We start from the raw sequence: 26,230 nt of genomic DNA, 5'->3' as shown, positions 1-26,230 counted from the left end.
GACCGCTGGCACCTAACTGCTCGCCTGCCTGCCTGCCTGATTGCCCCTAACTGCTCCCCCAACCCCCCTCCCGCTGGCCTGGTTGCCCCATGCAGCCTGCTGTTTAGTTGTTTGGTCGTCCCTCGTAACCCCCCTGCTGGCCTTGTCACCCCATGCAGCCTGCTTGTTCAGTCATTTGGTTGTCCCTCACTAACCCCCTTGCCGGCCTGGTCATAGGCAGCCATCTTGTGAGGGTGTGATGGTCAATTTGCATAACACCCCTTTATTATATAGGATACAATGCTAGTAATAATTCATGAGTGTCTGAAGAATTATTTAATATTTCTCTAATTGATTTTCAGAATACATACATAATTTTAAAAGGAATTCACACTGTATACCTAAATTTTTTGTTACTAATATAAATCTTTGTGCACTTAAGTAAGAGATAGATAGGCTAGTATGAAGCCAAATTAGAACTTACAGGGAAGTATATTTTTATATCGGTTCTTCCTTCTGTTTTCCTTAGTTTGTCCAATTAGACACTGATCCAAAGGTTTTAATTCTTGAAGATTCTGAAGGCAAAAAGGAAATAAGGTTAAATTTGTTGAGATTAGCAGGTGTTTAGGGTACAAAACTGGCTATTGATCAGGGAAGACTTTGAGTGTTAAAAAATAGATATGTCTTGCTCGACCGGAGTGGCTCAGTGGTTGAGCGTTGACCTATGAACCAGGAGGTCATGGTTCGATTCCTGGTCAGAGCATATACCCAGGTTGCGGGCTTGATCCCCAGTGTGGGGCATGCAGGAGGCAGCTGATCAATGATTCCCTCTCACCATTGATGTTTCTTTCTCTTTCTCCCTCTCCCTTCCTCTCTGAAATCAATAAAAATATATTTTTAAAAAGAAAAGAAATAGCTATGTCTTGTCAAGATAAATAAGCCTAAATTACCAATACTAATTTGATGCACCAATTGTTAAAATATATTGTTGGAAATATCTTTTACATATTGTAGTCAACTAACTTTGTGAGGTACCACTTTATACCTTATTTTAAATTCAGTTTAAAGATGTCTATAATTATGATTTAGAAAAAAATACAACTTATAAAACCAACTTTGGCTTAAAGCTGGAGCAGAGTTTATTGACAATATTGTCTGTGGGGTCATAGAATATTCCATATAGTAGAGCTGTAGTTAGACAGTATTATGTTCTAAAGTCAACTTTTTATTCCAACCATCCATCCACATATTCACCAAATATATACTGAAAATGCCCATTGTATATGTAGGGCACTGTAGTAAGTATTGGGAATATAGTTGTGAGAGAAAAAATACCCTCCCCAATCCATTCCCACTCCGGGCAAGCCCCCACCCCCTCAGTGAATGGTGGTGCTTTTATAGTTGGAAGTTAAGTTGTAAAATAACAGACATTTTCAGAATTTTCAAAATTTCTTCTAACCTTGAATACAATTTTATTTGAGAAAGAAAAACCATTTGCAGAAGCTACTTACCTCCAACTCCTTAGAAGGAATTCCTTGATCTAGTAAACCCCGCAGCATTCGAATGACTGATTTCAACTTGGTACCAGTGTATTTACCAGAGGGAAGCACTTTGACGATGGGAAGTGCAGTGAGCTCCTCATTTGTCAGAAAAGGATGATCTAACAAGAGTTCAGCAGTTGATTAAAAAAAAATCCCCCCCACAACTGACTTAGCCAATAAGGGAACTAAATTTAGTATATTTTCACCTCATGTATTTTTACATGAGTGAGAGAATCTTTAGAATTAATAAGGCACTAGAATTAATTGGTAGGCAGATAAGTACAATCAACACAGGAAAATCTTGGCCACAGCAAGGCCCTTGTACTCAACTTTCAAGGAAACACCTCACTGACTATTCAGAAATTCTTAAGGCTCTTGACTCAAATGGCACTGTTTTCTTGATGAAATGTATTTAGTTCTACTATTATTTTGCATTTAAATGAGTTTCCTAGCACATGGGGAAAAGAGGAAGGGAGGTTCAGAAATTCCTTACAATGCGGCAATGCACTAGTTAACACTGATCCCCCCATCTACTCACTCTGGGTACTTAGTGTCAGTGTCTCTGGTATTTGATAGTTTTCTCCATGCAAATGAAGCCTTGGGGCCTTCAGGAATTTATCTAAAAAGTGCCATCAGTGCCTTAGAATAGGCATGTTTCTAATTTAGCACCTGGTCTATGGAAAGTGCTTATAACAGAAGGTAGTTATTCGGAAAAAAGTTGCAGAGATATTTTGCAATAGACTGCACAAGTGTAGCTTTAACTATGTCAATCAGTTGATTAAAGCATTCTGATGATGCAGCTAACACACAGGCAATAGTAATTCTAGGCACCTTGGGGGCACACAAAGCTGTACAAGATACCTCAAGAAGCTTAACATCTGGCTGGGGTGAAGGTTAATTTTGAGTACAAAATTCACTCATATGAAATAACCGAGAACCTTCACAGAGCTGCGTGTGAGTGCAACAGGAGCTTAAAGGCTAAAGAGCACGGGCTACAGGAGTCGATGAGCTCTGTCACTGACAACAGTCTACCTAGATCCAAAAGTATTCATTCACTTCTTTAATTTCTTTTAACTAAAACTTCAAATTACAAAACCATGGTATTTCATTGCGTCAGTATAACATTTCCTTAGATGAACGAAAAAGAGAAATGCAACTCTGGATAAGAACCTCATTTCCCCACTGACTCCGTTATAAATGAGAGAAGCAGTCAGTGACAGGAAGGACAGACCAACGGACTCTAAGAGCTGGCTCTTAAAAAACGACGTTGAGATTCAAGCGTAATACATTCCTACCTTCGAGCCATCCTACCTATTTTACTGTAAATAAAATGTGCTCCTTCTCATTTCAGAATGGCAAAATTGTGACTTTGTGTTTCCATTTATAGTTATACATTTATTTGTTTGTTTTACTCCAAGCCACTGAGAATTTCCACCTACAACTGTGTAAACTTCTGGTTACATAAATGAATGCTGATGTTTGCTATGTGATTTAACTTTATGTAGAGAACCAAGTAATGTTCACATGTGGTGAAATAACATATCCATATATTCTGAAAATACAATTTTCAAACAGTTATTTTTTTCTATCCACTGAGTTTGATGAAAAAATTGCTAATAAAATTCTTGCCTTTATTGGAATCTTCGTGGTTTATTGTTTCTATTGGCAATTCATCACTCCCCCATGTTATTTCGTCATCATCAGTCCTCCTTTCTTGTGAATTTTGAATTAATCTATGAAAATAAACAAATTTACAATATTTTCTTAAATTCTGTCCATAATATATATAAATATTATGTCCTAGAACCACTCATTTCCTCTATAATTATGATGGTAGTTAAAAATAAATTATCTGATTAAAAAACCCAAATCCACAATTCTTACAACTTCCCCTCAAACAGATCCCAAGTCTCTGAACCTTAGACTGAAGAAACCCTTGAAGGGATAGAGAAGGTGGTGGTTTGTTCTGCCTGGATGACTGAACACCCTGTGTCAGTACAGCGCTCTCATTTTTTAACAGCTGCACCACTGGACTGTACGGATGCACCTTCTAACTTTCGAAGTCCCTACTGATGAACATCATTCTTTTGCTTCAGCCAGGAGCTGGCAGGACATTTTTGTCTCTGGGCACTTGCTCAAAGCTATAAGGCTCAGTACAGTTCTCATTATTCTAGGGGTGCACAGTAGACGGCCTCTCCCTGGTCAGGTAAATGGCTAGAAAGACAAATTAGGTAGGAGAATAATGCTTAGTACTAAGATGAGATGAAAAAGGATAGTGTAAAAGCCTGAACAAAGTACATTTGTCTAGTGCACCCCAAAATGTCAATGACCGGGAAGTATGCTGCTTAGGGTGAATGCTTTCCTCTGCTTCAATCAATGGTCACATTAACGTTAAATTTGCAAGTGCTGTGTTCATGAGGTTGCTTTCATCTTCTAGAAGTACATTTTGTCTTCAAGGATGTATTTTGGAGATCCGTCCATTAGGCATTCTATTCTCTTCTTTCTGATTCTTTTGAACAGCTCCTTAGCATTTCATTGTGGAGTATGTGCCAATTTATTTGGTGTCTATTATGGTTTTATTTTACTACTATAAACAATATTGCAAAGGATATTGTTATAGAAATGTCTTTCCACACAAATTGGTAGTGGGACCAATTCCTAGAAATAGAATTGCTAGGTCGAAGAATATGTGCCCGTTCTTTGAATTTATGACATTGATCATCTGTATGCATTAAGAAAGAAATAATATTGTGTATTTTAACTGTAGGACCTATTACGATTTCAGAGATGTTAAAATAAAAGTGTATCTAAGAATTAGTAACATGCAAATAAAACTTTTATGTTAATAGTGTTTCCAATTACTACCTAAAGTACATTAATTGACCCCTACTCCTTCCTCCCTTTGCCCTGACCAGGGGGTGGAGCTGGTATCTACAGTTATTGGCAGCTGTCCCAGATATTTGCTAATCTTCTAAGTATAAAATTGTATGCATTTCTACATTAATACACACCCCCTTGTCTAACTTTACATAGTGAAATATTCACTATCAATTTGTTTTTCTAGGAAAATGCAAATATGTAGCTCTCTGTGGCTGTTTGGTTATTGCCTGGTATGAAGCAAAATTTATGTACAACCACTATGTTGGCTAACGATATATACAACTTTTTCTTGATCTACCATTTAATGTTACACAAAATCTTATTTTATATTAGAAATTGTTTTCAAAAAGAAAAAAAATAGTCAAATTTAAAAATGTTCCTTCTTTGGTTTTGTTTTCTTATTAAAATAAATAATTTATAAAGTATAGAAAAACAAACAGAAAGTGAAGTTACCTATAATCACACAAGAAGATAATCAAATGTCATCATTGTTGGCACATTCCTTTTAGACCCTTTTCCCAGTATGCTCAAGAGAATACTGCTCTTTTGGAGCAATGTTATAACAAACACATTGTCACATGTCACTAGAACCTCTTGTTAAAACTATTTTTAAAAAATTATTTATTTTTTAATTTTCACCCAAGGATGTTTTTATTGTTGCTTTTTTTAGAGAGAGAGGAATGGACAGAGAAAAACACTGATTTGTTGCCTTCCGTTGTGCCCCAACTGGGGATCGAACCCACAACCTAGTTACGTGCCCTGACTCAGAATCAAACCTGCAACCTTTTGGTGTACGGGACGATACTCCACCAATTAAGCCACCTGGTCAGGGCTTATAACAATACTTTTAAAACAGTCTTAATTTTCAGCCATAGTTCCATAATTTACATAACAATTCTCATTTTTCTGGAAAAGAAAATTTTAATTTAAAAATAAATAAAAGGAAATCTTCAGAGCACTTCTAAAATAAGTATGGAATTGTTATAAATACTTAAAATTACTTTCTTACTTTTCACTTTTTTCTTTTTCTTCACAATATTCTTCACAGCCATTCATTTTGGTAGACTACAATAAAGAAAAATCACATTAGCCCAATGTAAAAAAATAAATAAATTAAACACTCTCATAATCTTCACATTTTTCCTGTGAATTATTTCCTATATGTACTGTTATTGCTCATCTTCACATTACAAAGTCACTTATAAAAACATAATTTATGGAGTGACATCAGAGGAATGGTGGTGTGAGTAAGAGTGTATCTCTTCTCCCCCTGAAATTTCAACAAGTTAACCAACTATAATTCAATAAAGAAATCCCTGCTCAACACAGGCGCATGCCTGAGAGACCTGCACACTAAAACATCTAAAGGTAGGCAACCAAGAAAAAATGGAAAAACGAGAAGGGAGGAAAGTGCAGATGGCCCACAGCTGTAGCCCTGCAACTAGGAGCTTGAGCTTGTGGCTTGGCTGGTTGGGAGAGGGGAGAAAGCTGGTGGCAGCAGATGCTTCCTTCAGCTGGGAGGAACAGAGAGCTGTGGGGTGGGTGGGCAGCCCAGCAAAGAGAGTGGCAAGGGAGTAAGCAAAAGAGGACAGCAAATATCATGGAGAACCATAGCAATGAGGATGACCAAAAAAAAAAAAAAAGAAAAAACTCCAGAAAACAAGCTGGAACACATGGAAATATGTGATATAAATGACAGATTTCAAGATTGCAGTTCTGAAAATACGAGATGCAAAAAAATACCAACAGGCAACTCAGTGCACATCAGAATTTCATCTGAATTCTCATCAGAAACTCTACAAGCCAGAAGAGAGTGGAACCAAATATTCAAACATCGGCAAGATAAAGTACTAGCCAAGAATAATATATCCAGCAAAATTATCCTTTAAATATGAAGGAGAAATAAAGATGTTCCCAGACATACAGAAGCTGAGGGACTTTATCACCAGAAAACCTCCACTGCAGAAAATACTCAAGGGAGTTATTCTACCTGAAACAAAGAACATAAGGTCACAGCAATACAAGTAAGATCACCAAAAAACTTACAGCATTAAAAGGGATAATTTGTGACAACAAAAACATAAAAGGGGCGGGTTGGGGGGGTGGAATGTATGAACTGGCAAAGGAAGATGAAGATCAGATGCACTCAAAACTCCTGCTACCCATGCACCTGAATTAGGGAGATTGTTATGCATTCCTAATGAGAATTTTATTGGTTTCAAAGAGAGGAAGGGAGAGGCATAGATAGAAACATCAATGATAAGAGAGAAATATTGATGGGCTGTTTCCTGCATGCCCCCTTAATTACCCTAAATGTAAATGGTCTGAATTCACCAATAAGGAGGCACAGAGTAGTGAGTGGATCAAAAAACAAAACCCAACCATATGCTGACTATAAGAGATTCATCTAAGCTGCACAGACAAAGGTAGATTCAAAGTAAAAGGGTGGAAAATGATTATCCAAGCAAATAACATCCAGAGAAAAGCAGGTGTAGCCATACTTATATCTGACAAAATAGATTTCAAGATATTAATGATAATAAGAGACAAAGATGGACACTTTATAATGACAAAGGGAACACTACATCAAGAAAATATAACAATTCTACAAGTTCAAGAAGATTGAAATCATATCAAGCATCTTCTCAGATCACAATGGAATATTTACAATAGCTAAGATCTGCAAACGGCCCATCAGTTGATGAGTGGATAAAAATAGCTGTGGTACATTTACATGGAATACTATGCAGCAATAAAAAAGAAGGATCTCTTACCCTTTGAACAGCATGAAGGGACTTGGAGAGTATTATACTAAGCAAAATAAGCCAGTGCGAGAAAGAGAAGTATCACATGATCGCACTTATATGTGGAATCAAATGAACAAAATAAACTGATGAACAAAATAGATCAGAAGACATAGAACCATGGAACAGATTGTCGAATCTCAGAGAGAAGGCAGGGGTGGGTGGAAAGTCCTAATTTATTATTTTTAAGGATGGACTGACCCAAAATATCTTGAAATTTCAAGGCACAAATTTGTGGGAACTCTCTGTACTTTGGTGGTAGGACAATTTATATAATATTTCCAAATAACTGGTAGGAATATTCTACCTCTACAAAAGTTAATTTTAGGTTTGTCCTGGATAGTTTTACATCGCAATTCTTCCATGTGAATTTTAGAATAATTTTTAACAAGCTACCCCTGACTCTAACATAAAAAAAAAAGACAAATATTTCATGGGCCCATATTTAATTTATGGGTGAATCTAGGAAGAACTTAACTTTTGGGTTTTTCTATCAAAGAACAAGGACTATTTTGCTTTAAGACTACTTTTGTGCTTTGTGAAGTTTTAAAATTTTCCTAATACAGATCATATAGATAAGGGGTCCTCAAATGATGGCCCGCGGGCTACATGCAAATACAAATATTGTATTTGTTCCCATTTTGTTTTTTTTACTTCAAAATAAGATATGTGCAGTGTGCATAGAATTTGTTCATAGTTTTTTTTTAAACTATAGTCCGGCCCTCCAACGGTCTGAGGGACAGTGAACTGGCCCCCTGTTTAAAAAGTTTGAGGACCCCTGATATAGATTTTTCATTGAATTTATATCTAGAACTATTGTTTTGAACTATTGTAAATGAAGTTTTCTTTAATTATATTTCATAATTGGTTAAAGCAAAGACTGTGTTATGGACTGAATTGTGTGCCCCCAAAATACACAGGCCAAAGACCTAACCCCCAATGTGACTATGTTTGAAGACTGTGCCTTTTGAAGGTAATTAAGCTAAGTGAGGTCATAGGGATGGTTCTCTAATCCAAAGGGGCTGGTTTCTTATAAGAAGAGAAAGAGACACCAGGAGTGCACCAACGCAGAGCAATGGCCATGTGTGAGGTCACAGTGAGACAGTGGCCGTCTACAAACCAAGGAGAGAGGTCTCATAAGAAGCCAACTTGCGGACACCTTGACCTTGTATTTCTAGCCTCCAGAACTGTGAGAAAATAAATTTGTTTTTTTAAAGACACCCAGTTTATGGTATTTTGTTATACAGCCCAAGCAGAAAAGGACAGACTTCAAACTCAAATCTGCAGAAACTAGACAAATAATAAAAACCTTTGAAATGCTGGGGTTGGGAGTGGTAGTGGTAAGCAGGGTTGGAAAATAGGAAATGGTAGGGTCTATGGAGAAACAGTTATAGCATATTAGTAATGTAAATTTTGAAATTTAATTTTATCTTGTGAATTCTGAATTTATAGTATAATGTAAAGAAATAGGGCCCTAGCCGGTTTGGCTCAGTGGATAGAGCATTGGCCTGTGGACTGAAGGGTCCTGGGTTAGATTCCGGTAAAGGGCACATGCCCACATTGTGGGCTCAATCCCCAGTTGGGGTTGTGCAAGAGGCAGCCAGTCAATGATTCTCTCTCATTACTGATGTTTCTATTTCTCTCTCTTCCCTGGTTTGGCTCAGTGGATAGAGCATCGGCCTGTGGACTGAAGGGTCCCAAGTTTGATTCTGGTCAGGGGCACATGCCCAGGTTGTGGGCACGATCCCTAGTGGGGGGTCGTCCAGGAGGCAGCTGATCGATGATTCTCATCATTGATGTTTCTCTCTCTCCCTCTCCCTTCCTCTCTGAAATCAATTATATATATATATATATATATGTATGTATATATCTATATCAATTATATATATATCAATTATATATATCAATTATATATATATATATGAATCTTTGTTGCTGTTGTTTATAATAAATATAGAATTTAAAATTCATTAAGGTATATCTATGCAGTAGAATACTGGAAAAACATTAGAAATTATGAGATAGGTTTTTATATACTAACTAGAGGCCTGGTGCATGAAATTCATGCGTGGGTATGGTCCCTAGACCTGGCCTATGATCAGGGTCATCTTCCCCAGCTGCCTGCAGCCAGACCTGCCGCCCATCCCCAGTTCCTTGTTCACCATCAGGTGATGGGTGCCTGATGGCTGAGGGAAGGGACTGAGAGGTCAGCTGTTCCCACCCGCTCTCCAGCCTCACCCACACTGCGGGTTGCTATCAGGTGATCGGAGCCTGCCAGCTGAGGAAAGGGACCAAGATATGGTCAGTGCACATCATAGGGACTGGTCCAGTGGTTGTTCTAATGTTAGAGTCAATTTGCATATTACCCTATTATTATATAGGATATTACCCTTTTATTATATAGGATAGAGGCCTGGTGCATGGGTGGGGGCCGACTGGCCTGCCCTGAAGGGGGCCCTGGATTGGGGTGGGGGCCCCCCCTATGGGGTGGGGTTGGCTGGGGCAAGGGGCCGTGGGGTTTGCAGGCCAGACCTGCCCCTGATCAGGGTGGGGGTCCCCGCTGGGGGGTGGGGCCGGCCTGGGAAAGGGGTCTCGGGCAGTTTGCAGGTGGTTTGCAGGCTGGCCATGCCCCTGGCTTTGTCAGGATGGATGTCCAGAAGACGTCCAGTCTATCCAGTCTAATTAGCATATTACCCTTTTATTAGTATAGAACATCAGCCTGAGGACTGAAGGGTCCCAGGTTTGATTCTGATCAAGGATATATGCCCGGGTTGTAGGCTCAATTCCCAGTCAGGGGTGTGCAGTTATTAATTACTCTTTTATTAGTGGAAAGAAGATAATAATTATCGAGTAAAAACCAAATTTAGAACTATGTGTTATAATTTATATTTAACAAAATTACTTCTCTCTCTCTCTTCCTCTCTTTTTTTGATTTGAGGAAACCTGTGAAATGATTCTTTCACAGGGGTTGGATGATGCTTAAGTGTAACAAATAAAATTAACCTCCATTTTCACTCTAAATGTAATGTTTCAGTAAAATAGGCAAATAATCTCAGATGATGTCAACTTCTTTTTTTAAAAATTCAACAACATTTTATAATATACTAGAGGCCCGATGCATGATATTCATGCAAGGGGCTCGGCCCTCAAAGCTGCGGTGGCTGCCTCAGCCCTCACAGTCCTGGCTTCGACCAGAAGGTTGTCTGGAAGGTCGTTCAGCTGTCTGGTCTAATTAGCATATTATGCTTTTATTATTACAGATAGATACTGAGCACTAATTCTTATACAGCTTATTTTTACCAGTTTGGATCCAATTATTTTAATATATTATGAACCAGTCAGGTGTCTAAATCTTTTTAAACAAGTCTCAATTGAAATCTCAAAGTAATCATAGCAAAAGCCATGGAATAACTGGAAGAATAAGATGTTTCTGTGCTAATTAAAAAACCAAGAATCCATGAGGGGCAGAAGGGAGCATTCAAAGATAAAAGCCAAGTTTTTTACCTAGGTGAGGTATTAACTGGACTGTCTGGTCTCATTTCTCAACATTTTGTTTTGTTTTTTTAAAGAGAGAGAGCGAGAGAGAGAGAGAGAGAGAGAGAGAGAAAGAGAGAGAAAAAGAGAGATTTGTTGTTCCATTTATTTTGCATTCATTGGTTGATTCTTTTATTTTTTTATTTTTATTGATTTCAGAGAGGAAGGGAGAATGAGTGAGAGAGACAGAAACATCAATAATGAGAGAGAATCATTGATTGGCTGCCTCCTACACAACCCTGACTGGGGATCGAGCCTGCAACCCGGGCATGTACCCTTGATCAGAATCAAACCTGGGACCCTTTAGTCTGCAAGCTGACCCTTCTATCCACTGTGCCAAACTGACTAGGGCCATTGGTTGATTCTTGTATGTGCCCTGACTGAGCAACCTTGGTGCATTGGGATGAATCTTAACCAACTGAGCTACCTACCTGGCCAGGGCCTCAACTTTTATTTGGTGTAAAAATAATAACATAAAAATTATCATTTGTGTGTGTGTGTGTGAGTGAGTGTGTGTCTGTGTGTGTGTGTGTGTGTGTGTGTGTGGCATCTTTTTTTTTTTAAAAGAAAATTTCACCAAAGGAAATGAAAAGATTTAAAGGTAAATTCTCTCTCCAAAATGAGTAAATGACATTAGTTCTCATTCTTAATGAGATTACTAAGCAGCCAACAGGATATTTTTATCTCATGTCTAAAAGGGAAATTGGGAGATAGAGAGAAGTAAGGCATCAGCAGAGAAAGCAAGTTTTAAAGTCAGGAGATACAGAACTCTAACAAGATGGGATATCCTACAGTGTTTCTCTCGGTAGTATCCTTACCTCTGTAAAATCTTCAGGTAAAGGTGATCCATCACAGTCTGTATCTTCTGCTCTCTCTTCAGATAACTTTCCATTCATTTTCGATGCACCTGCAAGAGAAATAAAGAAGCCAAGAGGAGTTACAACGCTCCCAGAGACCTTCTTGCACTCCTTAGTGTACCAACTGATTCCTTCGGGCCCATCTACCTGGAACACAGGCACCTGCTGCCGCATTAGTTTGGTTTAAAAGATTCTGGGCTTCCTCATCCACAACATCCAGCAGAGACTGGATAACTTCAGCTTCTTGAGGGTCGTCATAAATATCATCTTCCTGTACATCAGATTCTTGAAAAACAGCAATTTACATGGGGTTTTACTTTTAAAATATTGATATAAGAAAAAGACAATGTTTCAAATAGATTAAGGCAGGTCTTTCCAATTTTAAGCATCCACTTTGAAAAGTAGCCATGAACAGATAAGTAGTTGACACTAATGGGGGCTAATCAACTTTTAGTTCTAGAACTACTCTGGCTGCTCTGACAAAAGACCACACAAATGCACCCAACAAAGAATAAAATAATATTAGTGTCTGTGATACACCTTTTTATGAGACATTAATAATTTAATGCTTATTTTGTAAATTAATCCAAAATTATTAATTCATAAAAGAAACTCAAGAAATTATGTTACAAAGATTAAGGATATGATAGAGCAGCCCAAACATCTCCAAGAAAAAAATTTCTAAATTATTAAGTAGCCTGTAAATTGTTTCTTCAAAGAATGTGAGAAACGCTATCAAACAAAACAGCTACCTTTTCAATCATTTAAAAATAGTTTTAATCTGAGAAATGAGAATGAATCCTGGACATTGGTACAGTAATGCAGTTGACAGCAATTACTATTATATTGTTCTTTTATTTCTTTGAACAACAAATGGTCCTTTTAAAACCAACTATAAAAAAATAAAACAAACTATAGGGACATGTAAGGCAAATAAGAGAGGATACCTAATATTTCTTTATTACCTGAATTATTAGAGCATTTAGAGAAACTGGATGACTGATTTGGAAAACTACCTTTGGACAGAATCAAATTTTCTGATCCCTTCATCTGAAAAGTAGAACATTTTCCTTCAGGGTGCGAAACTTCTTCCCCATTAATCTAAAGCATAAAACCAAAGCAAATCATTAGTTTATGATTTTATTAACTTCCATGGTTAGGGAGGAACTGTACATTGCTCCTCAATGTCCTTCTCTCCCCTTTCTTAGTACAAAATCCATTTTATATCTCCCCACATTAGATGTATTTTTAGGAAGTACTAGTGCTATAAAATGTGCAATGGAAATGGAACTTTCCATCATCAAATGTGTCTGGAAATCCTAGATTAAACATTAAATCAATATTTTTACTCTAAGAATTCTCACAATGCTTACTAATATAAATTCTGGGTTGCCAAAGAGACATTTATTATGCAGTACTTCCTAAACTTATTTGACAGCAAAAATCTCTTTTTTGAGCCATATTTTATAGGACTTATCTTTCATAGAACTTTTTAGAAAAGTTCAACATGGTTACTAAACTTAGAAGTTGAGGGGAAGGGAGGAAAATCAACCCTTTAAGTATTTGTGAAACTGTTACACTGACATAAATTTCAGTTTAGTGACCTGATCAATTGTTAGGCATAAAGATTTTCAAATCTAGTCTAAATCTCATCTCAATTTAAGAAAAATAATAATGGGCTCATAACTATAAAGTAATTATTTATAAGATATAACTTTCTATTTCAATGTAATTTGTGAAACATTTCATGGTTTCAGAAAGCCTACTGAAAAAAATGATTTGGTGCCTTCGCTGGTTTGGCTCAGCAGATAGAGCATCAGCCTCTGGACTGAAGGGTCCTGGTTTGATTCCTGGTCAGGGCACTTGCCTGGTTGCAGGCTCGATCCTCAGTAAGGGGAGTGCAAAAGGCAGCAATCAATGATTCTCTCTAGCATTGATAGCATTGATGTCTATCTCTCCCTCTCCCTTCCTCTCTAAAATCAATAAAAATATATTAAAAAAGAAAAAGTGATTTGGCAAAATTGAATAGTTAGATTAAATAATTTTATGGAAATAAAGGTGTTTGTTCTGAAGATCTTACTCTTTTTATTAAGAAAAAAGTAGAGATGATAGATGCAATATAGTTATTTCTCCATAAATAGTAGTTACATGATGCCAAATAGTTTCACAGAATTGTGAAACTCCAATCTTTATGAGAAATTCATAGTACGGACATTTGTATTCAATGACAGAATATTGTTTGAGCAACTTTCTCGAAGATTTTAACTACAACAAAAAGTGTTTGCAGCTATGAAAACAAAACTTGTAGTTTCTAGGGTTTTATGTTAATATAAACAGATATTCTACCCTTCTCCCTTCAACAACATGCTGATATTTAAAAGGAAAATAAGTGCTATGCAGCATGACTAACACTCAGAACATGTTAAAATCCAATTCTTTCAGCTACATGGAATTGAAGTCATTGGGGCTGAACAAAGAACTGAATGTTGCTGTATCCAATCCACAAACATACAAATACCAGAAACGTTTTATGTGTTCCGATCATTTTTGCCTAATAATTCTTCTACACAGTATCTTTTCCAGCCTTCCTGAACCATGTTGCAAGTTTGAGATGAAATAGTGAGATGAAAGGCACAGAATTTTGGGCTTCTGGCTACTAAATTAATTTTCTCTTCCTCCACTCAATCTAGTTCATGTCCAGAAATTTTGTGGAGATGCTAAGATTTTCAGATTACGAGGAGAGTAATGCCCCAAGCTCTGGATTGTACATGGAAAGACATTCAAACAGTGAGGTTCAGAATACATTGTATAGAATGTGTGTGGGATTAAACAATCTCACAAAATGAAGATCCAGCTGTGATTATTTTATTTTTTTAATCCTCACCTGAGGATATGTTTTCTATTGATTTTAGAGAGGGGAAAGGACAGAGAGAGAGAGAAAGAGAGAGAGAGAGAGAGAGAGAGAGAGAGAGAGAGAGAGAGATTGATGTGTCAGAGAAATATTGATTGGTTGCCTCCCATATGCACTCAGAATGGGGATCAAACCTGAAACCTGCGTATTTGCCCTAACCAGGAATTGAACCCACGACCTCTCAATGCATGGGACAACACTCCAACCAACTGAGCACATGGGCCACGGCCAGCTGTGGTTATTTTAGAATGTACATTACATGCCAAAAGAGAATCATTAAGCAAAATGATAGCCAAACCAACAGGCATATATGTAGCCTCTAAGAGAGAGGCTGAAGTAGAATTTAGTTACATGATAAAATAATTTTGTTAAATCACCACCAGGTTTCTCTGTGCTAATCTTAAATGATTTAGGCTCTTTCATTTTGTATTGGTAAAGCATTTTCTATGTCTTTTAAAAAGCAAGCAGCCACTTGCTTTTGCCATTAATGTTTTTTTCTTAGTAGCAACAGAGAATTGCCACTTGAAAGTCACTGCTGGTCAACATGAACCCAGAGGACCAATTTAACTCTTAATTCTTCTCTTCCAGGTACCTAAGACAACCAAAGGAACTGTGCACATTCATAAAACATCCCGGCACGAAAGCTATCTACTTAAGTAATTATCTTATTTAGAAGCCGAGTGTGTGCCAAACATAGTAGGGTTACTTGTGTGGGGGTTTGACTATGTGAGCTTTACTTAGCAAGGCCTATTAGTTCACTGAAATATATTCCTATTATCAATATATGTTTCAGAAAAAGGCAAATATTTAAACGTGAAATCAGTTTGGTTCAAGATACAAACAAGCTGGTTATTTAGATAAGGAAGTAGGGCATGAAGAAGGTGGCCTCTTACTTACCTTGGAGAATGAGTCCTTAGGAGTGAGGGCAGGCTTGCTGCAAGGCTCCACAGTGTGATGACCTCAAAGGGACAACATAAAGAGTAAGGGATGATCCAGTTAGGACCACAACAGGGACACCAAAATGATGAAAGAAAACCCACGTGTCTGAACATGATCTTATTTTTATTAGTACATTAAAAGAGGTCATGTCATAAAATGATTTAAAACCAACTAGATGGAATCAAATGTTTGAGAAGGATTTACCCCAAGGAAAAAGCCAGTAGCTTAAAAGAAAATAGTTTGCATAAAAGTTCCATTCAGCCTAGTCGGTGTGGCTCAATGGTTGAGTGTCAACCCATGAACCAGGTCACGATTCAATTCCCGGTCAGTGCATATGCATGGGTTGTGGGCTTGATTCCCAGTGTGGGGGTGTGCAGGAGGCAGCCGATCAATGATTCTCTTTCATCACTGATGTTTCTCTCTTTCTCTCCCTCTCCCTTCCTCTCTGAACTCAAATATATATATATTCAGGCTGAATGGTTCTAGGGTAAGGTACTGAATATGAATTATCACAAACCAAATGGGAGAGACATCACAGGCCTTGAACTAGATTCACTTTACTGATTAAGAGACGATAGCAAATCTTTTAGACTATCAGTTTAACACAGTAAAATAAGTTTTGGATATAACTAGATATGGCTAAACTAAAGGTTACTTTGAACTCTTAGTTGTAGAGTTAAGAGTTCAAACATATATTAAAATAAGATTATGTTTCTCATTGTTAAAGTCATATTAAAAAATTTGCTTCCCTAAATTATATTTTTAAGAAATTTTGAAAGACATGGTAGCATTTGGAAAACTTAAAAAGAAAAAAGAAATACAGGTAAGTGTATTCAAGGACTTCTATTTAACAATGACCTAAAAATAATTTCACCTGGAAACATGAAGGTTGAGATAAGTTTTTAGGGATAAATTTCTATAATTTTGTGGATGATGTTACAGAGTCCAAGAATGGCTTTTAATATTACTTCCAGAAGATACAGTACATTATTAAACTTCTAGGAAAAATAATGAATAAAACATACTAATAATAAAGCACTGGTTCAAAATAATCATATCAGAATAGTATAAAACACAATAGTTTATTATGTGTAATTGCTCCCTCCTGTTCCCTGAACTGCGCCCTCCCCCTTTGTCTCCAAACAACCACTGACCTGCTTTCTGTCACTGTAGATCAATTTGCATTTTTCTATAATTTTGAATATATGGAATAATACAGTTTGAACTTACTCCCCCCCAACCCCCAGTCTGGCTTCTTTCACTTAGCAGACTTATTTGAGGTTATTTTAATTATGTTCCTGTGTGTACCAACAGACCATTTTTATTGCTAATTAGTTCTGCTGTTAGGATTTGGACATTTGAATGTTTTCTGATTTTGGCTATCACAAAGCAAGCTGCTAAAAACATTCTTGTACAAGTATTTGTGTATGGATAAATTTTTTTTCTCTTGAGTGAACAAATAAGAATGGAATGGCTACATCATATGATAGGTGTATGTTTAAATTTTTAAGAAACTTTCAAATTGTTTTACAAAATAGTTGTACCATGTTACATTCCCCTCAATGACTACGAGAGTTATTATATGATTTATCAGAATTCATAAAGGAATTAGTTCTATGGGAGTCAAGTAAGAGAACCCAATAAAGACAGATCACTAGGCAGTTTCTACAAGGGGGACAGGGAGCAGTGATTTTACTCTCTTTAGCTTAAAAAGTTACAAACAGGAGTCTTTCCAGTGGTCACTAGAAAAATGCTCTCTGGTTGTTCTGATAGTCTGACCCTAATGTGAACTGGAACTGTTAGAGAGTAGATGGAAGGCGTTCAAGATAACAGAGGAGGAGAGGAACAGATCTGCCAGCTTTCAGAAGATAAACTACGACTGCAATCTTAGCTACTTTTGGTACGTAGGTGCTACTACCTGATAACCTAAAAGTTTAATTATGTATGAAGTACTGAATTTACATTTCATATACATTAATTTTTTTAAAAAAAATAATTCTTTATTGTTGAAAGTTACATATGTCCCCCCCATTACCCCCCCTCCAGTCTGCCCCCACCCCAGACCCTCACCACCCCATTGTCTGTCCATTAGCCATGCATGTATGCATACAAGGTCCTTGATTGATTACCTCCTACCACCCCACCCTCCCCTATCTTCCCTTTGAGATTCCGCACTCTGTTCCATGCTTCCATGTCTCTGGATCCATTCTGTTTATCAGTTTATTTTGTAACTTAGATTCCACATATGAGTGAGATTATGTGATACTTCATATACACTAATTTTCAACATTTCCCTGTGCCTAACATTCTTATATTACATTAATACTAGCATTAATAGCTACATTTGCTGACCCCAATTATGTAAGTGAGAACATAGAGTCAGACATCCTAGGTTTAAATTCTAGCTCTACTGGATATTAACTCTATGAGTCTGGGCAAGTTATCACACTTCTCTGTGCCTCAGTTTCCCCTTCTATAAAAGGAGGATAATAATAACACTATGTGACAGGGCTGTTGTTTCGGAGACTAAAGAACTTAGAAGAATACTTAGTGCAGAACAAGCATCAAATCAACGTTAACTGCTGCCACAATTACGAATTCTAAAATTTATATTATGATGTTAAAATGTAAGACATATATTTTGTTTACTTACTGCCATATTCACAATGCCCAGAACAGATAAGAAATTAAGTAATGTCTGAATAAACTATTATATAACAATTAACGTGATATTTCACATACATTATTGTATTAATGCCTCATTATAATTTTGCAAGGTAGCTAGAGCTCCTGCAAAAAACCCTGCAAAGGCAATAAGAATATTTTAGTGATAGTGTCCATACCTGCTTCTGGAAAAAACACAGTTACGTCTCCATCACTATTTGTGTTATAAGTGAATGTATTCTTACCATTGGCTTTGGCTGACGTTGGAGTTGAAATGGCAGACTTCTTGGAACTTGGGATCACTGGCTGACCATCTCTGTGTTATAAAAAAATGAAAAGACAATTGCGAATTACTCAAGAAGTTTGTTTAAATATCCTTTCAACCATCTCTTAATTAGACTAGTTTTATTTTGGATGGGCTTTAAGGGGTCTTGGCAACCCCTAAAACTAAAGACAAAATTCCATCAGTCTTCATCTACGTATTTTCTGAGGGAAATATTCTTGACTAAAAAAAAGATTAAGAATCACTTCTTTATGTAATCTCTCTTTGGGTTTTAGTTCAACATCTCACATTATTTCCCCTCTCATATCAAACACTGGTAAAATTTCATGATCTAATAACTTGGTTCTCTGTCACTCAAGTAATAGTTCAAAGATAACTTAGAAATCATAGATCACTGTTTTATGACCCTAAAGCCCTTGATATGTGTTTTACTTTTAAGTTAAAGTGAAAATCTAGACAATATAGTATATATTCAAAGCACCATGAGAAGAATAATATCACCCAATATGAAAAACAGTAAAAAAGCCCAAGCCAGTTTGGCTCAGTGGATAGACCATTGGCCTGAGGACTGAGGATTTGGGTTTGATTCCAGTTAAGGGCACATGCCCAGGTTGCGGGCTTGATCCCCAGTAGGGGGCGTCCAGGAGGCGGCCAATCAGTGAATCTCTCTCAACATTGATGTTTCTCTCTTTCCCTCTTCCTTCCTCTTTGAAATCAATAAAAACATATGTTAAAAAAGAAAAGAAAAACAGCAAAAAAGACAGCATCTTGGAAACAGAGGGTTAGCATGTAGTGTTACTACTCTTAATACTTGAGAAAAAAAGGGAGGCCGCCTAAGGTAGACAATCTTGAGAGAGGCAATTTGCCACGGGCCCTATGCAATCCTGCATATTATTCCTGGGTGACCCAGAAATGCAAGGCTGAGACCACTTTTTATCTGGGACAATTCTCAAGGCTATGTTTGTGGTGAGCAAGCTTGAGGGATGACATAACATCTTTTCCCAAACAAAAAGCAGGCTTTCTAGCAGCCACCATAAAGGGGCAGGTTCCTGGGCTCTTCTTAAAGTGTTCTTCTCCTGGAATACAACCCACTGCAAGTGCAGGAATCCACTAGGTCCACATATCTCATCTCTGTGGGCCTCAGAGACGTGTGGAATTGACACCAATACCATTTTCAATAAGTTTTGTCTCTGATGCACGAGTTTCATATCTCCTACCAGCATGCAAGAAACAACAACTGGCTAACTTATTAGCTTGCAAGTAGGGTAAAATCACAGACCCTTTACCATTCTTGACATAGAGATAATTAACATAAATAAAAACCCCTCCGTTATTGCTCTCCTGTGGATAAGGACAGCAGATATATCAACAGTGGAGAGAGAGAGAGAGCTAGAAGAACAAAGGAGAAAGCAATTGGGACTACCACTATCATATCTTTAGTGACTCCAGAAAAGATAGAAGTAGAAAGAAAAAAAAAAGCAATTTCAGAGCTAGAGTAAAGGGTGCTCTACTGATTTTGAGGCAATAAATAAATAATAAATAAAAGTCAGCTAAATCTCTGGTTTACAGAGATGTTAATTTTCACAAAAATATTTTCCAGGTTGTTTGAACCCTTTCCTTCCCCACCAATTAACATTCAGCTACATCTATGAAAATAACTCCATGCCCAATCTAATTTTTAAAATATATGAGAGAAAACAGTCAAGAGTTACATTCAAGGAAAAAAGTACATATTCTGACTTAAAGGTTTAGAAGGAACAAATAAGTTTACTATCAAATGATTTAATTAATAGTTCCTATATTTTGGGAGACACACTCTGTAAAACTCATCACATATCAAGATAAAAATGGGACGTTTCCCTTTATATAATAGAAGCCTGTAGTCTAGAAGGCCTGGATCATGTACATTGTGGGTGGCAGAATAATGCCCCCTCACCCCCCCCACACCCCCCCAGTGTGTACATTGTAATCCTCAACCTGTGAGTATGGAACCTTACAAGGCAAAAGAGGTTTTCAGATGTGAGTAAGGTAAGGTTCTAGAGATGGGGAGATTATTTTGGATTATCTGGCAGGGCTTGCTGTAATCACAGTGGTCCTTGTAGATGAAAGAGTGAGGCAGGTAATCAAAGAAGAGATGTGATGATAGAGCAGAATGCTGGCTTTGAATATAGAAGCAAACTATGAACCAAGGAATACCAGCAAGCCCTAGAACAGGGGTGGGCAACCCCTGGCACGCATGCCAAACATGGCACGCCAGTAACTTTTGCTGGCACGCAAAACCCTCTCTTATAATCTTCCATTTACAATTTTTTTCTTAATATCGACTTTTTTATTTTTCAGATAAATTCAGTGTAGGTGCATCTTAGATAAATAAATAATTTTACATAACAAGTTATCTTAAAGACCATAGACATGGATTGACGAGAGAGGGGAAGAGCAATTTTTATGGCTCTGCCTTAACTCTCCCTGCCTTCCTAGACCCGACCACTGTTTTGGTTTCATCCACATACGCTTGTGAATCTTTGCTCTCAGTGATGAATTTTGTTAAGTCTCGTAATAGGAGTAGCCTGACGGACGAAAGTAGTAGCTCGTGCATATCTCTGAAGGTCGCGAAATATAAAATCTCTGTCATCAGTGATGCAGCAGCAAAAGTCCCACTGATAATATCAAACCGAGTCAAAGTTTTCTGTCGGACTATCGGTGTACGTGTACACATTAAAAAATAAACGTATTTTTCATCATCATATACTGTGTTTTTTGTTGCTCGAATGAATTTTATTATTTCTTCAAGGTTCTTCACATACATACACCTTAAGAGATATCAAGTAGACGTAACATGTTCTCAAAAAATTAGGGTTGGCATGCAGAAAAATTTTGAGTCAGAGATTTTGCTGGTTTTGGCACGCACTCACAAAAAGGTTGCCCACCCCTGCTCTAGAAGGTGGGAACAGCAAGGAAATGGATTATCTCCTGGAGAAGGAATGCAGCTCTGCCTCGCTTTTAGCTCACTGAGGCCCATTTTGTACTTCTGATCTCCAAAACTGTTAAGACAATAAACTTCTGTTGTTTTAAGCCACTATATTCGTAGTAATTTGAAATAATACATTTTTCAATTTATTTCATTTTTAAGTGAAACAAAAATTACTATTAGCCTTTCTTATTACGTGGAATTGTTGTTGTGAGGTAGAGTGGGTGTGGTGATTCCACGCCTCCCTGGTTGTAGACATGAGGTATAGCTTGACTGTCCCGACACTGGGAGTGGCCAAGACTGGCCTAAGCCAATCAATATGTTCCTGTCCCTTTGCTTCAATTCAGGGACTGGCCTTAATTTAGATCTAAGACAATCAGCACACGATCCTTGCTTTACCACGGTGATTGGTGAGGCTTTTGAAGACCGCTCTGGATGGTGTAGTATGCAGGTGCGAGGCGTGAGCCTGGCACAGACATGCGACTTTTGTGCAGGAAACATGCACAGATTAGAGAAGAAAAACAGCAAAGAAATGGAGCCAGAGGCCTAATCAAATTTTACCTGACTACTACATAACCTTTTTAACCATAAATGGCAGGAAATTCCTTTTCTTGTTTAAACCAAGTTGAGCGGTATTTTCTGTTACTTGCAACTGAAAACATCCTAACTGACAAATGTAGTAACCACCCTATTAATAATTGCAAACTATATCCAAACACGAATCTGCTGCAAGTGCTCTGAGAATCTCTTGTCGATCAGGAAGTCTATTTAACTTAAGTTCTGCCAGTGTAGTCTGTGAATTACTAATTCAGGAATATATCTTTAAGAAAACATAAATAAAACCAAGAGCTGGAAATGTGTACGCAGACACAGACAGAACCCACAGATAACTGCAGAGTAAGTACCTTGTTGCTTTTAGCACCAGTGAAGGAAGCGACATGTCTAATGCTCTCTCAGCTGCTTCCAAGGTCATGCCTTGTGTGCTGACTCCATTCACATAGTGGATGATGTCCAATAGCTGGAGATTACCCTCCATCGCTGCCGCTGACCTCGGATTGATATCACTAATATATACCACTTGATGAAGGCTGTCGTGACCTCCAGATAAGGAAAAACCTTCAGGGAATAAAAAAGTATTTGTTTCCTTAGCCTTAAGAGTATTTATTTTTAATCCAGCCAAGAAAAATCACACTGCATAAAGCTTGAATTTGCATTACCCAATTCTTCTTTGTTGCACGTTAATGTAATGTCAGGTAGCAAATGAGGCAGCACTGGCATCCTGGGTAATTCTAGAACTCTCCCAAGAACTAATCGGACTGTCTTGGGTGCAGCCCGTAGCAGATTCACTGCATCTGTGTGAGTAATGTTTGTAACATCTGTATCATTAACCTACATAAACGAGAAAGGAGAAAAAGTAAGATTATAATTTTTGGAATAGAGAAGTTGCCAAGGAAATATATTACCCCTCCCTTCCCGCCCCCGCCCCGCCCCAACTCAGCGATTTTCAAGCAGTGTATCCCAACTCAAGCAGAGAAAATCACACTTACTCTAACTTTTCATTCTATTTAGGCCCTCAATGCATTGGATCAGCAATTCTTAACCAGTGTGTTATGGCACTGGGCACTGACCTCTTTTCCCTTAGATCAAAAAAAAAAAAAATGACAACAGCTAACACAACAGTAGCTGACTGGTGTGAATGAATCACAAATACCTATTTTTTGTCTGATTTTCAAAAAAAATATATTTTTTGGTGTGCTACAAGTTTTAGCAATTAGTTTATGTGTACCAGATGAAGTAGGTGGAAGATTGCTGCCCTAACTTTTTTATATATAATATATATTAGCCAGTAAGAGATTCACAATAAAGACTGGTCCCTAGCCCTGATTGGTGCGGCTCAGTTGGCTGGACATTTCCTGTGTACCAGGAGGCTGCAGGTTTGATTCCTGGCCAAGGACACATGTTAGGGTTTTGGGCTTGACCCCGGGTAGGGGGCATGCAGGAGGCAGCTGACTGATGTTGCATTCTCACATCAATGTTTCTCTCTCTCTCTCTCTCCATTCCTCTCTTTCTCTCTCTCTCTCAAAAATATAAAAATTAAAAAAACTATTAAAAAAAAAAGAATAGTCTCTAATTTATTGGTAATAGCCTGTACTGTGAAAATATAATAAACACAACGATCAAGTAATTATAAGTAAAATGTAATGTAAGATACTTAACAAATGCATCATTTTTTTGCTGGTATAGGAAACTTATCCTTATAGTAATTTAAGAGACTTTCTGTCCTTGAAACCCAAGATAACTTGTTTAATGCTTTAACTGAGTTGAGAGGGACTTCCAAATTAAAAAGAGAACTTTAAGCATTTTTCAAACTGTTAACTGTATAAAGGCCTTTACTTTTAAGAGGTAGAGAAGGAAAACAAACCAAACAGAGAAACAGAATGTTACATTAACTCAACCTTCTTATTCTTTCTCTCCAGCTCTTGCTTGCCCTCTGACTACATTTGCAAAAATTCATTCCATGTAAGATCTTACCTTTATGAGACGGTCCCCAGGTTTTAGCCTTCCGTCGCTTTTGGCTGGATCCTGAATGACATCATGAACATAACAACCAATACTCTGACTGCCTTTGGTTACTGTAAAGCCCAGGCTTCCTTTTTCCGATTTAATTAGGGTAATGGCAAGTTCTACTTCCTAAGGGAAGAGAACAGTGATTCCTTTAGGAAGTCTATTCTGCGTTACACACAAACAGAAAGACGACTATTATTTCTATTGAATAACAGAGTGAGGAAACCAATCCCTAAAAGGTTACTTATCTTGTCCAAATGAAGAAGCCAGGCCCACCCAACTCTAGATAGAATACCCTCCAATGTGAAAGTTGGGTTTAAATACAACATTATATGTTTGTCTAGAGCAGTGGTTCTCAACCTTGGCTGCACATTAGAATCACCTGGGAATCTTTTTAAAATCCTGATTTCTGGGCCTCATCCTCCGGAAATTCTGTTTCTTTGTTATGGGGTGGGGCCACAACATTGGTAACAAAGAAACAGAATTTCCGGAGGATGAGGCCCAGAAATCAGGATTTTAAAAAGATTCCCAGGTGATTCTAATGTGCAGCCAAGGTTGAGAACCACTGGTCTAGAGGTTATCTGAGACAGAATTTACTCATGTTTCAATTCTTGTATTTTCAGGATAAACAAGGACATTAGTAGCTATATCTTGATTATCAAAGAATACTTTCTGAAGGGAAGGTTCATAAAATTCTTTATATATTTCTAGATAAGCAAAATAGATGCCAAGAGCCACAAAAAAGGTTTGTTTTTTTTTATTTATTAATTTTTTCGGTTAATCCTCACCCGAGGATATTTTTCCCATCGCTTTTTCAGAGAGAGTGGAAAGGAGAGAGGGAGGAGGAGAGAGACAAAGGAGAGAGAGAGAGAGAGAGAGATTGAGAGAGAGACACTGATGTGAGAGACACTGATGAGAGAGACATATCGATTGGTTGCTTCTGGCACATACTCCAACTGGGGCTGGGGATCGAATCTGCAACCCAGGTATACGCCCTTGACCAGGAGTCCATCCCGTGACCCTTTGGTGTGCAGGCTGATACTCTAACCATTTAGCCATACCAGCCAGGGCTTAGTGTTTTTTGTTTTTATATTAATATGAAATCTTTGGGTGACTACATATCACAACTTCATATATTTAGTTGCATAAATTTTTTTTTTAAAAGATTTCAGCTGACACAAAGGTTGCTTACAGCTTATAGGGATGATGACAGACTTCTTAGGAAATAATTCTAAGATTAGTTTCACTCTATTGCTGAGAATGAAACTGAAGATATAGATACTATACACACACACACACACACACACACACACAATTATAGGCAAACAAAATATTTGGAAAGATTAACTCCAAAATGTGTATGGTTTTGGGTGGTGGGATAATAGTGTTAATCGTCTTTTTCTTTGTTTTCTAATTTTCCTACAACAAATATTTATCACATGAATAATAAAAATAGTTTTGAAAAAGACTAACTTTAGATCAGTATAATGATATTATTATTATTATTGAAAATTTGTCTTCCAAACTGAATTTGTAGGCTTAGAAGTTCTAGGGTTATTAGTTCAATGTAAAGGAATCCATTTGCTCACACAAAAACAAGTATGGCGGAGAAAAAAATTTATTCAGTCTTGATTAAAAAATAATTCATTAGAATTTAGCAAATAGCAGATACTGAATTAGATGCTCTATGTATATTATTCCATTTAATCCTCACCACATGAGGTTACTAGCCCCATATTTTAAGGCCAAAACCACTAAGACTCAGAAGAGTTAAGTAATTTTCCACAGGCATCTGTTAAATGGCAGTAAGTCAGCGGCAGAAACAGGATTTGCACCTAAATTTTTTTTGCTTTTCCCCCTAATTCTCAGCAGAGAGACATACTAACTATGCTATCTATTTACTGGATATGAATATGAAGGTATTTTAATACAGCATAAACAACTCACCAGCTCTAAGTCTTCAAGGTGGTTTTCCAAATCAGTCTTCAAAGATGTCAAGCTATCTTGTCTGGTTGGTTCAGAGGTGTGACGTGTATATTTATCTGTTAAATTCGTGGAAATAGATTCTGTTTGGGGTGGTCCAGGAGTCACATCCAGTGGTAGAGGGGAAGGAGGATTACTACAGAGACAAAGAAACACGACTCTTTTCAAATACATTTCAATGTCAATATAGTAAGTTTGTGCTGCAAACAGAAAATTTTAATATTCATATCTGCTTTTGATTGAGATCCTAGCTACTTTTTATCTGACTCTGGACTATGAATTTATCTCACATCTGTTATATGCTAACATTACCAATGTTCTA

At 37.4% G+C, this 26,230-nt stretch overlaps 1 protein-coding gene across 10 annotated transcripts in view; it reads right to left on the bottom strand.

Annotated features, from left to right (window-relative positions):
• The window catches only part of PTPN13 (protein tyrosine phosphatase, non-receptor type 13), a 156,016-nt gene that overhangs the window by 15,744 nt on the left and 114,042 nt on the right, over positions 1 to 26,230 (bottom strand). For 7 of the 10 annotated variants that reach the window (XM_015566168.1, XM_015566166.1, XM_015566165.1 and 4 more), the window contains 13 exons: positions 25,873 to 26,044; positions 23,893 to 24,051; positions 22,578 to 22,749; positions 22,266 to 22,476; positions 18,355 to 18,425; positions 15,404 to 15,465; positions 12,561 to 12,696; positions 11,743 to 11,880; positions 11,557 to 11,645; positions 5,410 to 5,465; positions 3,150 to 3,253; positions 1,491 to 1,639; positions 464 to 554 (listed from right to left, as the gene is read on the bottom strand). In XM_015566168.1, the coding sequence (XP_015421654.1) occupies positions 464 to 554; positions 1,491 to 1,639; positions 3,150 to 3,253; positions 5,410 to 5,465; positions 11,557 to 11,645; positions 11,743 to 11,880; positions 12,561 to 12,696; positions 15,404 to 15,465; positions 18,355 to 18,425; positions 22,266 to 22,476; positions 22,578 to 22,749; positions 23,893 to 24,051; positions 25,873 to 26,044 (1,610 nt within the window). The remainder of the gene's footprint in view (positions 1 to 463; positions 555 to 1,490; positions 1,640 to 3,149; positions 3,254 to 5,409; positions 5,466 to 11,556; positions 11,646 to 11,742; positions 11,881 to 12,560; positions 12,697 to 15,403; positions 15,466 to 18,354; positions 18,426 to 22,265; positions 22,477 to 22,577; positions 22,750 to 23,892; positions 24,052 to 25,872; positions 26,045 to 26,230) is intronic. The other 3 variants (XM_006767189.2, XM_006767190.2, XM_006767192.2) reach the window with 1 other exon arrangement.

The sequence above is a fragment of the Myotis davidii genome, unplaced genomic scaffold (assembly GCF_000327345.1).
Source record: "Myotis davidii unplaced genomic scaffold, ASM32734v1 scaffold662, whole genome shotgun sequence".
NCBI lineage: Eukaryota > Metazoa > Chordata > Mammalia > Chiroptera > Vespertilionidae > Myotis > Myotis davidii.
This window is presented reverse-complemented; position numbering and strand designations above follow the sequence as displayed.